The 12,190-nt window shown below is 35.0% G+C and overlaps 4 protein-coding genes across 4 annotated transcripts; 3 read left to right on the plus strand and 1 right to left on the minus strand.

Moving 5' to 3' along the window:
- Positions 1 to 40: 40 nt before the first annotated feature.
- On the plus strand, positions 41 to 2,774 carry LOC128669801 (uncharacterized protein). Its single transcript, XM_053744921.1, has one exon. The coding sequence runs from the start codon at positions 184 to 186 to the stop codon at positions 2,572 to 2,574; it is 2,391 nt and encodes a 796-aa protein (XP_053600896.1). The 5' UTR covers positions 41 to 183; the 3' UTR covers positions 2,575 to 2,774.
- A 993-nt stretch (positions 2,775 to 3,767) lies between these two features.
- On the plus strand, positions 3,768 to 4,887 carry RpLP1 (Ribosomal protein LP1). The gene is made up of 3 exons (XM_053744934.2): positions 3,768 to 3,956; positions 4,130 to 4,379; positions 4,777 to 4,887. Exons 1-3 carry the CDS (start codon positions 3,885 to 3,887, stop codon positions 4,788 to 4,790), a joined length of 336 nt encoding a protein of 111 aa, XP_053600909.1. The 5' UTR covers positions 3,768 to 3,884; the 3' UTR covers positions 4,791 to 4,887.
- A 559-nt stretch (positions 4,888 to 5,446) lies between these two features.
- Positions 5,447 to 6,394, minus strand: mRpS14 (mitochondrial ribosomal protein S14). Its single transcript, XM_053744933.2, has 3 exons — positions 6,233 to 6,394; positions 5,908 to 6,131; positions 5,447 to 5,602 (listed from the first exon to the last, which is right to left on the minus strand). Exons 1-3 carry the CDS (start codon positions 6,296 to 6,298, stop codon positions 5,500 to 5,502), a joined length of 393 nt encoding a protein of 130 aa, XP_053600908.1. The 5' UTR covers positions 6,299 to 6,394; the 3' UTR covers positions 5,447 to 5,499.
- Positions 6,395 to 7,693: 1,299 nt separating this feature from the next.
- LOC128669800 (Fanconi anemia group D2 protein) lies at positions 7,694 to 11,912 on the plus strand. The gene has a single exon (XM_053744919.1). The coding sequence runs from the start codon at positions 7,847 to 7,849 to the stop codon at positions 11,879 to 11,881; it is 4,035 nt and encodes a 1,344-aa protein (XP_053600894.1). The 5' UTR covers positions 7,694 to 7,846; the 3' UTR covers positions 11,882 to 11,912.
- The last annotated feature ends 278 nt before the right edge of the window (positions 11,913 to 12,190 follow it).

Consider the following 12,190-nt stretch of genomic DNA (forward strand, 5'->3'; position numbering starts at 1 on the left):
TATTATTTGGCATGTTTGACTCAACACTAATGTACTTTTTTATTGACTAGCCAGCCTTGAAGAAAATGAATAAAAATGGCCGAGTGACATCTGTTTGATATACCTAGATTGTTTACATGTTACATTATTTATTATCAACTAATCTAATTATTATTATCGTCAAAAAGGTTATGAAGTGAAACAATGGATCTCGCAAAATCATTATTTACTTCAAGAGATCATGAGGGCTACGTGGGCCGAGAAGATCACGAGCGAAAAATTAATGCTGCTCTCGCCGATGATGACCCAGAAGATGTAATTGATGCTATACGTGGCCTAAATATTGCTGATGAACTTCTTCCTTCACCTGGTGGACCTTTCTCAGCTCTAACTTCAAGTATGGTCCCTCAAGACATTATGGCTAAATTAGCACAGCCAGAATCAGAAGGTCTCAGTGGAGGTCTGCCCGACTACAGATTTGACGAATTTGGGTTTTGTGTAGAGGAAGAAGACGGACCAGAGCAAAATTCCAATAAGCTTTTGGCTAATGCGTTCGTTGAAGATGATCAACACCGTCTTCAGTGGGAATTTTTCAGCAAAGAGATAAATTTTTCAGAAGGAGATGGAAAATTAGAAAAAACTGACAAACTACAAAAAATGGTTAAAGATGGTGTACCACATTCACTTCGTCCGCAAGTTTGGATGCATCTTTGTGGAGCAAATAAGAAAAGAGCAACCACAGAAATAACATATCATGAAATTGTAAGGGCTTCTAGTGATGATGGGTTAGTAACTAGTAAACAGATTGAAAAAGATTTAGTCCAAATATTACCAAACAATATGTGTTTTTCACATCCTACCAGTACTGGAGTGCCAAGACTGCGCAGAATTTTAAGAGCCTTAGCATGGCTTTACCCTGACATAGGATATTGTCAAGGTACTGGAATGATAGCAGCTTCTCTTTTGCTATTGATGGAAGAAGAAGATGCATTTTGGATTATGTGTACAACAGTGGAAGATCTTTTGCCGGCCTCATATTACTCTTCTACTTTAATTGGCATTCAAGCAGATCAAAAAGTTCTAAGAAGTTTAATATCTACATATTTGCCTGGTATAGATCAAGTGTTGAATGCTCATGATATAGAACTCTCTCTCATTACAATGCATTGGTTCTTAACCCTTTATGCTAATATTGTCCATATGAAAATATTGTTACGAATATGGGATTTATTTTTCCTAGATGGTTCTATAGTATTGTTCAAGGTTACACTAGCAATGCTAAAGATAAGAGAAAACAGATTCACTGAAATATCTAATTCAGCTCAAATTTTTAATGCACTATCTGATATACCTGGAGAAATTGATGATGTAGATCTGTTGATCAAAACTATAGATGAAGTTTGTGGAGACACACTAAGCCCAGCATTAATAGACACTCACCGTAGAAGACACCTGGCTTATCTGATGGCAGATCAAGGAGCCCTCGTTGGAAATCCAAGTGCAGTCCCCAATCTCCCTAAGCAGCAATTACAAAGACGCCAAATAAAAAGAAGCAAGTCAGTTATACAAACAATCCTCTTTGGAGATGATAGTAATAATGAAGATGCAATTTCAAAAAATGTTAAGCAAACGGAAATACTTGTTGATTTAAGAGAAGCCATCTTACAGGTAGCTCGGCATTTTTTAGCTTTAGAACCACAGTTAGCTTCAGAAATTTTACTTACAGCTGATTATACTATGCAGAGTCATGCCGCAGATCGTGAAAGATATGTAAATGTATCCAAAAGCAAAAGGCGCAGAGCCAAAGCATTGCTAGATTTTGAACGAAGAGATGGTGATGAACTTGGATTCAGAAAAAATGATGTTATAGAAGTCATCAGTTCTAGAGATGAACATTGCTGGATTGGTGAATTGAATGGCCTAAGAGGGTGGTTTCCAGCTAGATTTGTAAAATTACTAGATGAAAAAGGAGTAAAATACAGTAGAGCTGGTGATGATTCTGTTACAGAAAAGGCTGCTCATCTTGTAAGAGGTGTCCTCGCTCCAGCTTTCAAAAGGGTATTACTGCACGGAATTAAAAGACCCAGTTTTCTGGATGGCCCATGTCACCCTTGGCTTTTTATTGAAGAAGCTTCTTCTCGGGAGGTTGAAAAGGACTTTAATTCTGTGTATAGTCGATTAGTTCTCTGTAAGACATACAGATTAGATGAAGATGGGAAGGTCCTTACACCTGAAGAGTTGCTGTATAGATGTGTTCAGGCCATCAATTTATCACATGATAATGCTCATGCTCAAATGGATGTCAAATTACGTACACTGATTTGCATGGGACTGAATGAAGAAGCCTTACATCTATGGCTTGAAGTTTTATGTTCATGTGTTGATGTGGTTCAAAAGTGGTATCACCCATGGTCCTTCATAAATTCTCCAGGATGGGTGCAAATAAAATGTGAATTGAGAATTCTTTCTCAATTTGGTTTTAATTTGAACCCAGATTGGGAGTTGCCTTTGAAAAAAGATACACAAAATCAACCTCTAAAGGAAGGTGTCAGGGATATGCTTGTTAAGCATCACCTATTTTCATGGGACTTGTAATGTGGTGTTAATCTCTCTTATCATATATAGTCCTCTGCCCTTTCATTCCATTTAGTGCAATAATTTCTTGTAATACTACTAATTTAGTTCTAAGTACTTATTGATAATCACAGTCTATGTAATTTTTGAGAACTTTTAATTGTTGCTTTAATTGAATTTATGAGATGTCTATTGAAAATAAATTTATTTATGCTGCTGTATTTATTTTTGTATTTTTAGGGTTTCATTCATACCTTAATACTTGCTGTTACTGACCAAATAATTCTTTTACTATTCAAATTGATGTAAAATGCAGACCATTTTAGTTAAATTTGCTGACTATAAGTGGCTGTCCAATAGTTTGCTGACAAAAAAATATTCTGCCTTTCAAAATTATATAAATTCCAAACTATTTTAAAATTATTTGCTAAACACAAGTTGCTGACCAATTAGATATAATTATTGATATGTCAAGTCAAACTTTAGCCATGTAGGTACTCCGTAAGTGCTTATTAAATCCATGACTTTGGCTTAGCAACAGATAAGCAGGCTACACCTAGGTGTAACCAACCGACTACACCTTTCTAGCCGCACTTCGCTGTTTAGTCGTAATCGTATTTTAACACTCGCAATGCACAAGGAAGAGAAGTCGGACTACGGATGAACGAGACAGCAATACAGTACCTCCCTTGCATTAAGTACTAGTCATGGAATTAGTAGGTACTCCGTTGAAGTACCTACTTACTAAATCCATGGTATGGCTGACTTCAGTCTTTTACCTATAGTTGTGGTAGACTGAGAGAACTTTAGACCTCATCACCTCGTCATATCTTCAATTTCGCTCATATGAGAAAGAGATGTAGAAAAACACCCGAACAAACGAGAACGAGCGCTGATATCTCTTATCCTTCATCACATGCCCAGCCCAATCTTTTTATGTGATTAGCCAGATTGGGCCGGGAAGTTCGTCTCTGTTCGTTCGTCGTGTATATAGTGTTTTTGCAATCTTAGGTATGTGCTGTGAAAAAGATATGTCTGACTTGAGATGAAAGAGGTAGCAATATATGTACCTTGCATGTAAAAGTTTTTGTGTGTGTGGTGCAGGGATTGAAATACAAACGACCCTCGCCTAGCAAAATAACTAGATGCTAGAAAATCGGACTGTCATTGTTATGTCATAAATAATTTAAAAAAAAAACATTGACATTGACACTAAAGACAGCTTGGCCCCCGCTTCGGCCGATTCTTTTCTTTTTCAATTTTGAGAAGTCAAACGTGCTTGTTCTCTCAGAGCTAAGGCCTTTTGGCGACTTGCACGTCTTATAATAAAAATGGCATCAAAGGCTGAATTAGCTTGCGTTTACTCCGCTCTCATCCTTGTTGATGATGATGTCGCAGTCACTGTAAGTATTGTTTGATTATTCCCCAGAATTGTGATAGGTTATGCAGCATTGTTCAGTACTAATCCACTTTAATCTCTCAATTGGGTTCAAAATATCTCATGCTGTGTAGAAAAAGAGCGGTAAAACGTTATGAAGATGTCATTGAAGTAATTATTTTCATGTGTTAATTTCAGGGTGAGAAAATCTCGACCATCCTAAAGGCGGCTGCCGTTGACGTCGAGCCATACTGGCCCGGTTTGTTCGCCAAAGCCCTGGAGGGTGTGAACGTGAGGGAGCTGATTACTAACATCGGATCCGGCGTGGGTGCTGCGCCTGCGGCCGGAGCAGCGCCTGCCGCGGCCGCTGCTGCACCTGCTGCTGAAGCGGCTAAGGAAGAAAAGAAAGAAGAAGAACCTGAAGAGTCTGATGATGACATGGGTTTCGGTAAGTTCTATTTTTTATTTACTACTAATTATTTATTTTGGATGGACATTTAGTTTGGATGTTGTTTACTGAAATTTACCTAACAATGTCATGCTTATAGACATGCTATGAGATGTGTATACCTACCTATATGTTTTGTGGTGCTAATAAATATTGATAGATTTTACTACTAACCACAAAATATTATAAAAGTGTAAAAAAACATCCTCACAAACTTTCACATTTATAAAATTTGTCTAGTCTGTCTGTTTTGGGTAATCTTTTATTATTTCAATGATGTTTGCATGTATTAGCTTCTGAAAAATATGATTGATAACAAACACCACTGAGAATATAGAGAATAATATTGGTTTTTTGATAAATATGTGCAAGATCTAAAATTAACTTTTTGTTTCAGGTCTCTTCGACTAAAAAGCTTTGTGATGAAGCTGCGATTCCATTGTAAGCTTTATGAAGCTTGTTTAATTTTAAGGATATGACTTTAATATAAAAGTTATAAAACCCTAAATATTTATTTTATTTTCATTCCAAAAACAATTTGCTATTATTTTTACATGGTGTATTTAGAGAATTTGCTATTATTTTCGAGAATTGCTCTTATGTACTGAAATTGAGTAGCTGAAACCACATACCTTGCACCAATTATTGCCAGTAGTCCCCTCTAGCACTGACCCCCGCCACATACCTTGCACTATGGTTCTAGAATACAGAGACTAAACAGTGATCTAAATTCATTGTTACAATATTTCTTGTAGACAAAGGTATAAAGCTTGTTTTTTGCAATCACCATAATTTTTATACATAGTTTAGTTTGTCTAAATACAGTCTGAACTCTTGGTCAGCTGACTGTAACCCAGATTATACTAAATGTTATTAGTTAAGGAATTAAAATGCCTGTTTGGATTCTGATCAAATATGTAGTTTATTTCCTAAGTCCTGTGCGCAACTGAAAAGTGCTATATGTAAATACAATGGACTTTTAAAAACACTACAATCACACTATCAATGCCTGTCCAGATTTTTTAACCACTATTCATCGGGACTGGGAGGGAAACTAAAACAATTACTTAACTATTACATTTAATTAACATAAAACTATAATTTTACTACAGAAATTAGCCTAGCCCCACATCGCTCTTTGCACTCCTGAGAGTTTGTTGTAGTCTGCCAAGTGCCTCCACACAATACGGCTCATTCTCCATTCTTTGACTATACCTCTGGGCCTGCAATCATTTTTTTCAATTTAGTACAATATAGCTCAGAAATAGCTGGCGATGGAGAAGAGGCCAGCCCAGAATGAGATCTTGACAAGACAAAATTTGGGTGGGTTTTAATGCCAGAGATGACTGGTGAAGTAGAGAAGTCCTTTGCCTGAATACACTTAGCAAATAAAAGTATACATACATAACTCCTGAAAAAAATCCTTTCAAGGGTGATTATGATGTAATTTATTTATATTTGCTATGTCCTCATATGTTTATGCTTCTTAGAAACAGAATAACAAAGTAGGGTAATTTAATAATCATACCTGGAAGTAACCACACATCTATTATTGATCCTCATTGGTATGGCGTTCATTTCAAATTTATTTATGTCCTTGTCAGCTAATTCTCGTATTTCTACTGGAAGCACATCATTTTTTCTCAAAGCATTGACTCTTGTCCTCTCAAGGAAGTTTTCAGCACTCATTCGTCTTCTTTTAACATCTCTTATCATCATCCAATTAGCCCATTTATTTCTTACTTGTTGATACTGTAAATAAATCAGAAATTATAGATTTGGTTTCTAGTTCTAGAATTAAAATACTTTAATTTTTAGGTTAATTTTTTTTTTGCATAAAAAATCGTACGTACCCCAAAGCCGGCAATAGATTGAGACTTCCATACAAATTTTGTAAGAGTTGAAATATTTGAATTCATTTTAAAAATAAATAATTTAATATAAACAGTAAAATAGGTTTTCCACTTTTTCTACTTCGAATGAATGAAATAATATCATCTCCTACAATTGATGTGAAAGTTGACAGTGACACATGGTGGCAAGTTCATCAAGGTTTAAAGGTCAATATGATATGGTATGGTATGAGGGTTTTGACGTCTATAAGTGATGTATATCATCCTATATTGAATAAAGGTATGTAGGATTTGTCAATAAGCTCGGAGAGAAACAAAATTATTATCTGAGTCTTTCGACTGACTATTCTATCACTCGCGAGTTGTGGCGAGTGTGTCTAATGAAATTTAATACTTACAACAGAACCAAATAGAATAGAAATTATGCGACTACATTGAAAGACTAATCTAAAATACCAACTCACAAAAGTACATTCGTTGCCTTCGTATTGACTCGTGCCTATTCCAGAAAATTATTTTTAACGAGGGTGACCACCCTCATCAGAAAGGATACCGAGGCTCTCTTTCAGCACGCGTTAGTCACAGTGAGCTTGCCAGTAGTACGTGGTACCTACTAATTCCATGCATTACCTTACACCTGAAGTGTAGTGTAGTGTACTCTATAATTTTCGAAAGGTGGCCCGCGCGCGGCAGTACCTACTCTTTAGGTAGATGTTAAAATTTTGTTCATTTTCTGTGATGTATTTTTTTCTGTGATGCTATGAATAAATAGGGCATATTATGCAAAGCTCAGCGTAGATGCCGCTACTGGTACAACTAAGGTACACAAACATTGCCAATGGATGCAAAAAGCACCAATTTTCAATATTGTCGCAGATTTAAGACCAACAATACCTTCTACGCAATCGTGGTGTGAGTTTAAAGGAAAAGGGAAGGATTTAGTGTGTAGTTATGTTCTGCATTATTTGGTCAACTGTGGTCATAAACTGATATAAACTTGATTTTGACTGAAGATCGTACCTGTATTAAAACCATTTAATAAGTCTTCACGTGTAAAGTGTTCAGAGCTTATTTTCGACCGTTAACTGGCTCGAAAATTTTACAGCGTGAGGCGTATCCCATAGTTTTCGAAATGTTTTTATCTTTTGGAAAACGATTTTTCCCAATATTTCGGCACCCGAATATGCTACAGTGTTGTATATTCACAAACGAATGCTTACATATTGAAAGGATTAATAAAGTACTCTAAAATAAACGTTTTAATCGACATAGCAAAAGGCGGCAAAACTTTTGTGTACCTAACATAAAGTACTGTACTCTAGCGGGATAAATATGCAGTAATACTCCCTATTTATTTATATTTCTATTTTTTTTAATCTATGGGTTGGCAGGACAATGGTATTTTGCTAACCAAAATGTTTGTTGGGTCAAATCTGGTCAAACTAACGTAAAAAAATAAAATAAAACGTCAAATCGAATTCAATTCAAACAAAAACAAGTTTTGTTTGTTTTGTTGTCTTGTCGTTGTAAGTCGTCGTAAGTAAAAGTCGTTCGAAAGTATATTACGATACTTATCGTTACATACATTAAGTTTGCATACATTCTTACTCTAATATGAGTTATAAAAGAACTAGATCTAGTATTGGAAGCCAAATTAAGAAATTCAAAAATTGTGAAGAAAACGAGAAAGCTTACTTCCATGAAACTTTATTGCAAAGTGGATTGGCCATAAAAAGCCCTCCTGAAAAGTGCATCGCTTCTCAAGAATCTTTTCATATAGTGCGTAACGTGAAAAAGAACTTGGAAAACCATGTAGACTATCCACGCAATGTGACTGACTTTTTCACTAATCTTGATAAAGATTGCCGAGATCTTAATATATTTAAGCATTATTTATATCCAAATATAATTAGAATCAGTGGAGACAGTCCTGAAGAACATCCTACAAATGATAGCGTTTTTAAGGTATTATTGAATGTTCCTATTCTGCAGAATAAGCTAGTTGATTTGATATTTGAAAAAGCTATAGACTTGGCCGCGGATTGTAAGTGCGGCCCTTGGATTCAAATGATCCTGAAATGTTTTTCATCAGTCGATAATATCACAAATACTGAGAAGGTTTCCACACACCTCATTAATTTACTTGATGTAACATCAGAGAAAATGGTTCAACTTGAAATCATAACTGCAATCCCTGGTATTATAGGGGACCAGGAGCATAATAATGTTGCTGCTGAGATGAGTAGAATATTAAGTGAGGATTATGATCTTATTCCTGCTATTTTGGACTGTGTGTCATATCTCTGTTTGTCAGATGAACAGTATGAGCAACTCCAGAGGAAAACTTTAAATATTCTTGGAAGTTTAACAAAATGCAGTCATTTTCCTAGTTTTGTTAAATTTCTTATGATACCAGGAAAAATGAGTGATACTGCTTACTTGGACACTGTGCAGGGATTACGAAATGCTCTTGGTTGGCCTACATCAGTGGCAAAACCTCAAGATATTGCCTCTAGTCAAGTTCTCACGGCCACAGCAATAAGGAATTCAATGGTTTCATCAAAAGTTATAGCTGGGTATTGGATGAAAGTAGTAGCTTCCTGCAAAATTAAGACTGATCATAAACCAATTGACTTCATAATACTTTTGATTTTAACATCAATATCAGAAGAAAAACAAAGACAAGTAGAAAATGTTATAAAAAAACAGATCAAATTGGATATATTGAAGGAAGAGTTAATGGATGAGTGTTTCCAGAAATTCAAACCTATTTTGAAACACTATCTTAGACATCTGATCAGTCTTACTAACTCAATCCTGAAAACTAAAGGAGACCCTATTGTTGAATCATTTGGTTCTCATATTTATACATTAATGTTGTCAGAACTTGATGACAGCTGCCAAACTATAGTAGCTGAACTCCTTCAATTGGGATTAGATTGTAAACAATGTGTTTTGAGCATATTGCTGATATTGAATAATGTTGCATCTAAAGACATGTCTCTTTTGAAGCCTCAAAGTGTCCAAATGCTTTCACTACTTGACAGAATGGAAGATATGAATATAGCAGAAGTAAGAGCTGTTATGAATTTATTATGTGGCTTAGCATATAGCTATGAAAACTCATCTATAAGGGATGATATACACATGATTATACGTAAAGAATTGGGGAGTTCATCTCCTAAAATAAAAATTCAAGGAATATTAGCAGGCACACATGCTATAAAATATCTTATGGCTTGCAGTGACAATGATCATACAACAGAATTTCCAGATGATGTAAGTTATGGATCAGTTACTCATTTATCTGAAGGAGACCTTCGAGAGGCAGCCCAAATTATAGAATTGATAAGTCGTAGTACAAGGCAATTTCCTGATATGATTGCATTTTTTTATGATGAATTATCAAAAATTATTCAGGCCTCAACATATATTAATAAACAATTTTTGGCTTGGCTGACTGATGCAGTTACAAATGACTTGCAACAGAATTTTATTGTGGACAACATAGAAAAAGAAAGAGTAGCAGAATTAAAATTATCAATGCAGTATTGTTTGAATGCAGAAAGTGAAATGGATGAAGTTATTGCAATTAATATTGCTGGATTAGCTTTACTACCAAATAATGAAATTAACATAGGGATCTTGTCTCCTCTATTCCAACTTGTTCAAACTTTACATTCTAAACAGCATGATGGAAATTTGTCTAATATAGATGCATTACTGGGATGTCCCATTGTTATGCCAAAGTTTGATTTTGATTTAATTGAAGACATGGAGCCAACAGCAATATCAATTATATTGGATTGTTTAATACATTGTGTTAATTGGTTTAGAGAATTGTTAAATGCCTTTTCTGTACAAAATGATGAAGCACTAAGAACAAAAATTTTAAACAGAGTTTTACAAATAGAAGAGCTTGAGATTATTATTGGACAAGTCCTTCTTAAATCTAAAATACCTTACAAGCCACCTACTTGCACATTCAACGTAAATAAGTTCACAGGTGAACACATAGAAAAAAAACCTGTGAAAATTCAGACTGTTAAACAAAAAAACCAGAAGAAACCTGCTCAAGATGATAATGTATTACCTGAAACAGTAAAGTCTCAAGCAACTCAAAATCAAAATTCCGTCAAAAGTAGACTTGATACATTGTATAACATTCCACTTCGTTCTTTAAATTTAAATCTACTCCAACTGTTGAAAATGGATTTGACTTCTGATGGAGATGAACCCGAACTCACAATAAAAACATTGAAGTTTGTTTTGAAATGTGTAAATAATAATTTAGAAACGATTTTAATTTCTAAAATTAAAAGGAAGACTTTTCTTTCTAAACCAGATGACTGTTTCACCTATGATCCCAGTAAAGCTGAAGAATGTGCTAAGTCTGTAAGTGAAGTACTGCCTAAAGTTTCAGAACATTTAACATTTATTACATCCAAACTGGACGCGAAGTTGTGTCAAAATAATGAAGATGAAGAGTTTATAATAACTAGTGAGATATTGGATTGCATCACTAGTATAGAATTTATCTATAACTTTTATACTATATACTTCAAATGGATTGGATTTAGAAACCATCATAGTGCATTATTGAAAAGTTCTTTGAGGAGTATAGCTCCAATCATAAATACCAATACTTTATCTTTGAAAGAATTAATTACATCTGTTGCAAAATATTTTCAAAAACATGAAAAGTATTGCTTACAGTTATCTACTGCTGTTGCAATAATAGATTTGATTAAGTCTATTCAGGCATATTCTGATAACAATACAATTCTGAAAATATTGAAAGATATGGCACACAAGTTTTTGTCTGAACAATGGAAAACCCCAGATGGTGTTCCTGAAAAAGGATTGGTGTTCAATCAAAGTTTAGATAGATTGGCTTCAACTTATTTCTTAAACAATGAAATTTTGGCCCTAAAGAATTTGACCCTACAACTGACTAATGATATAAAGCTTTTGAAGGGTCGAAATGATGTTTTGAATTCTTTTAAAAGTATGACTAAAAATAATTTCGCGATTTTATATAGAAACCTTGGCACAGCTGTGCATGAAGCCACAAGAGCTCGTTTAAATAAAGGTTTATCCAATTCTGAGCACTTAACTTTATGGAAAGATGTAGCTGTTATTCTGAAACACATGTCGGATATTGCGAAAACCCTTGAAAGTAGAAACAGCTTGTCTGCATTTTTCAAAAAATCGCTTCCAATATTGAAATTGTTCATGTCTCAGGGTATACCAATATTGGAAATTCAGCTTAAAACTGAAACTGAAGAAGTGTTGGAAATTTTGAAGATTTTGCAACAGTCGACGAGATTCTTGCAATCTCTTTGTTGCCATTCAAGACTTAAGAAGGATACAGTTTTGATGAGCAAGGTGCCATACATGAGAGAGTTACTTGAAACTTTGATTTACAAGGTCAAAGCTGCTCTGGCTGCAAATAATTGTTCAGAAGCTTTCTGGATGGGAAATCTCAAGAATAAGGATATACATGGTGATATTATAGCTACTCAACAGAGTATAGAGAGTGAGGAGTCCGTTGATGATGGAGATGAACTGTTGCCGGAAGATGATGACAGTGATACTGATGATGAAATGATCAATCCCGATTCTAGGAGTATCAGTGACATAGTGTAAGAAAATAATATAACATAACATTATCAATACATTATTGTCTTTTATTTACTACTTATTCAACTTTTAATACCTAGAGCCGACACAAGCAGCAAGCAAACAGGCATGCGGCCCACCGTACGAGAAGTGGTCACCGCAGCCTAGACGCCTGCAACACCAGGGGAATCACACGCAAGCTACCGGCCCTGAATAAAACCTTTTCACGACCTTTTTGAAGAACTCCATAAAATGGATTTAATAAGTACTATGGAGTACCTACTAATTCCATGCTCCATAATGTATTGTAATACATTATGGAGCATAGAATGGATG

The sequence above is a fragment of the Plodia interpunctella genome, chromosome 5, assembly GCF_027563975.2.
Source record: "Plodia interpunctella isolate USDA-ARS_2022_Savannah chromosome 5, ilPloInte3.2, whole genome shotgun sequence".
NCBI lineage: Eukaryota > Metazoa > Arthropoda > Insecta > Lepidoptera > Pyralidae > Plodia > Plodia interpunctella.

Excerpts from the sequence above, each read along its gene's own strand:
- mRpS14 (XM_053744933.2), bottom strand. The coding sequence starts at position 6,298 with ATGAATTCAAATATTTCAACTCTTACAAAATTTGTATGGAAGTCTCAA. Across the intron at positions 6,132-6,232 it reads AATCTATTGCCGGCTTTGGG|TATCAACAAGTAAGAAATAA; the intron begins GTACGTACGATT and ends ATTTATTTACAG. Across the intron at positions 5,603-5,907 it reads AGATGTGTGGTTACTTCCAG|GCCCAGAGGTATAGTCAAAG; the intron begins GTATGATTATTA and ends AAATGATTGCAG.
- RpLP1 (XM_053744934.2), top strand. The coding sequence starts at position 3,885 with ATGGCATCAAAGGCTGAATTAGCTTGCGTTTACTCCGCTCTCATCCTT. Across the intron at positions 3,957-4,129 it reads ATGATGATGTCGCAGTCACT|GGTGAGAAAATCTCGACCAT; the intron begins GTAAGTATTGTT and ends TGTTAATTTCAG.
- LOC128669801 (XM_053744921.1), top strand. The coding sequence starts at position 184 with ATGGATCTCGCAAAATCATTATTTACTTCAAGAGATCATGAGGGCTAC.
- LOC128669800 (XM_053744919.1), top strand. The coding sequence starts at position 7,847 with ATGAGTTATAAAAGAACTAGATCTAGTATTGGAAGCCAAATTAAGAAA.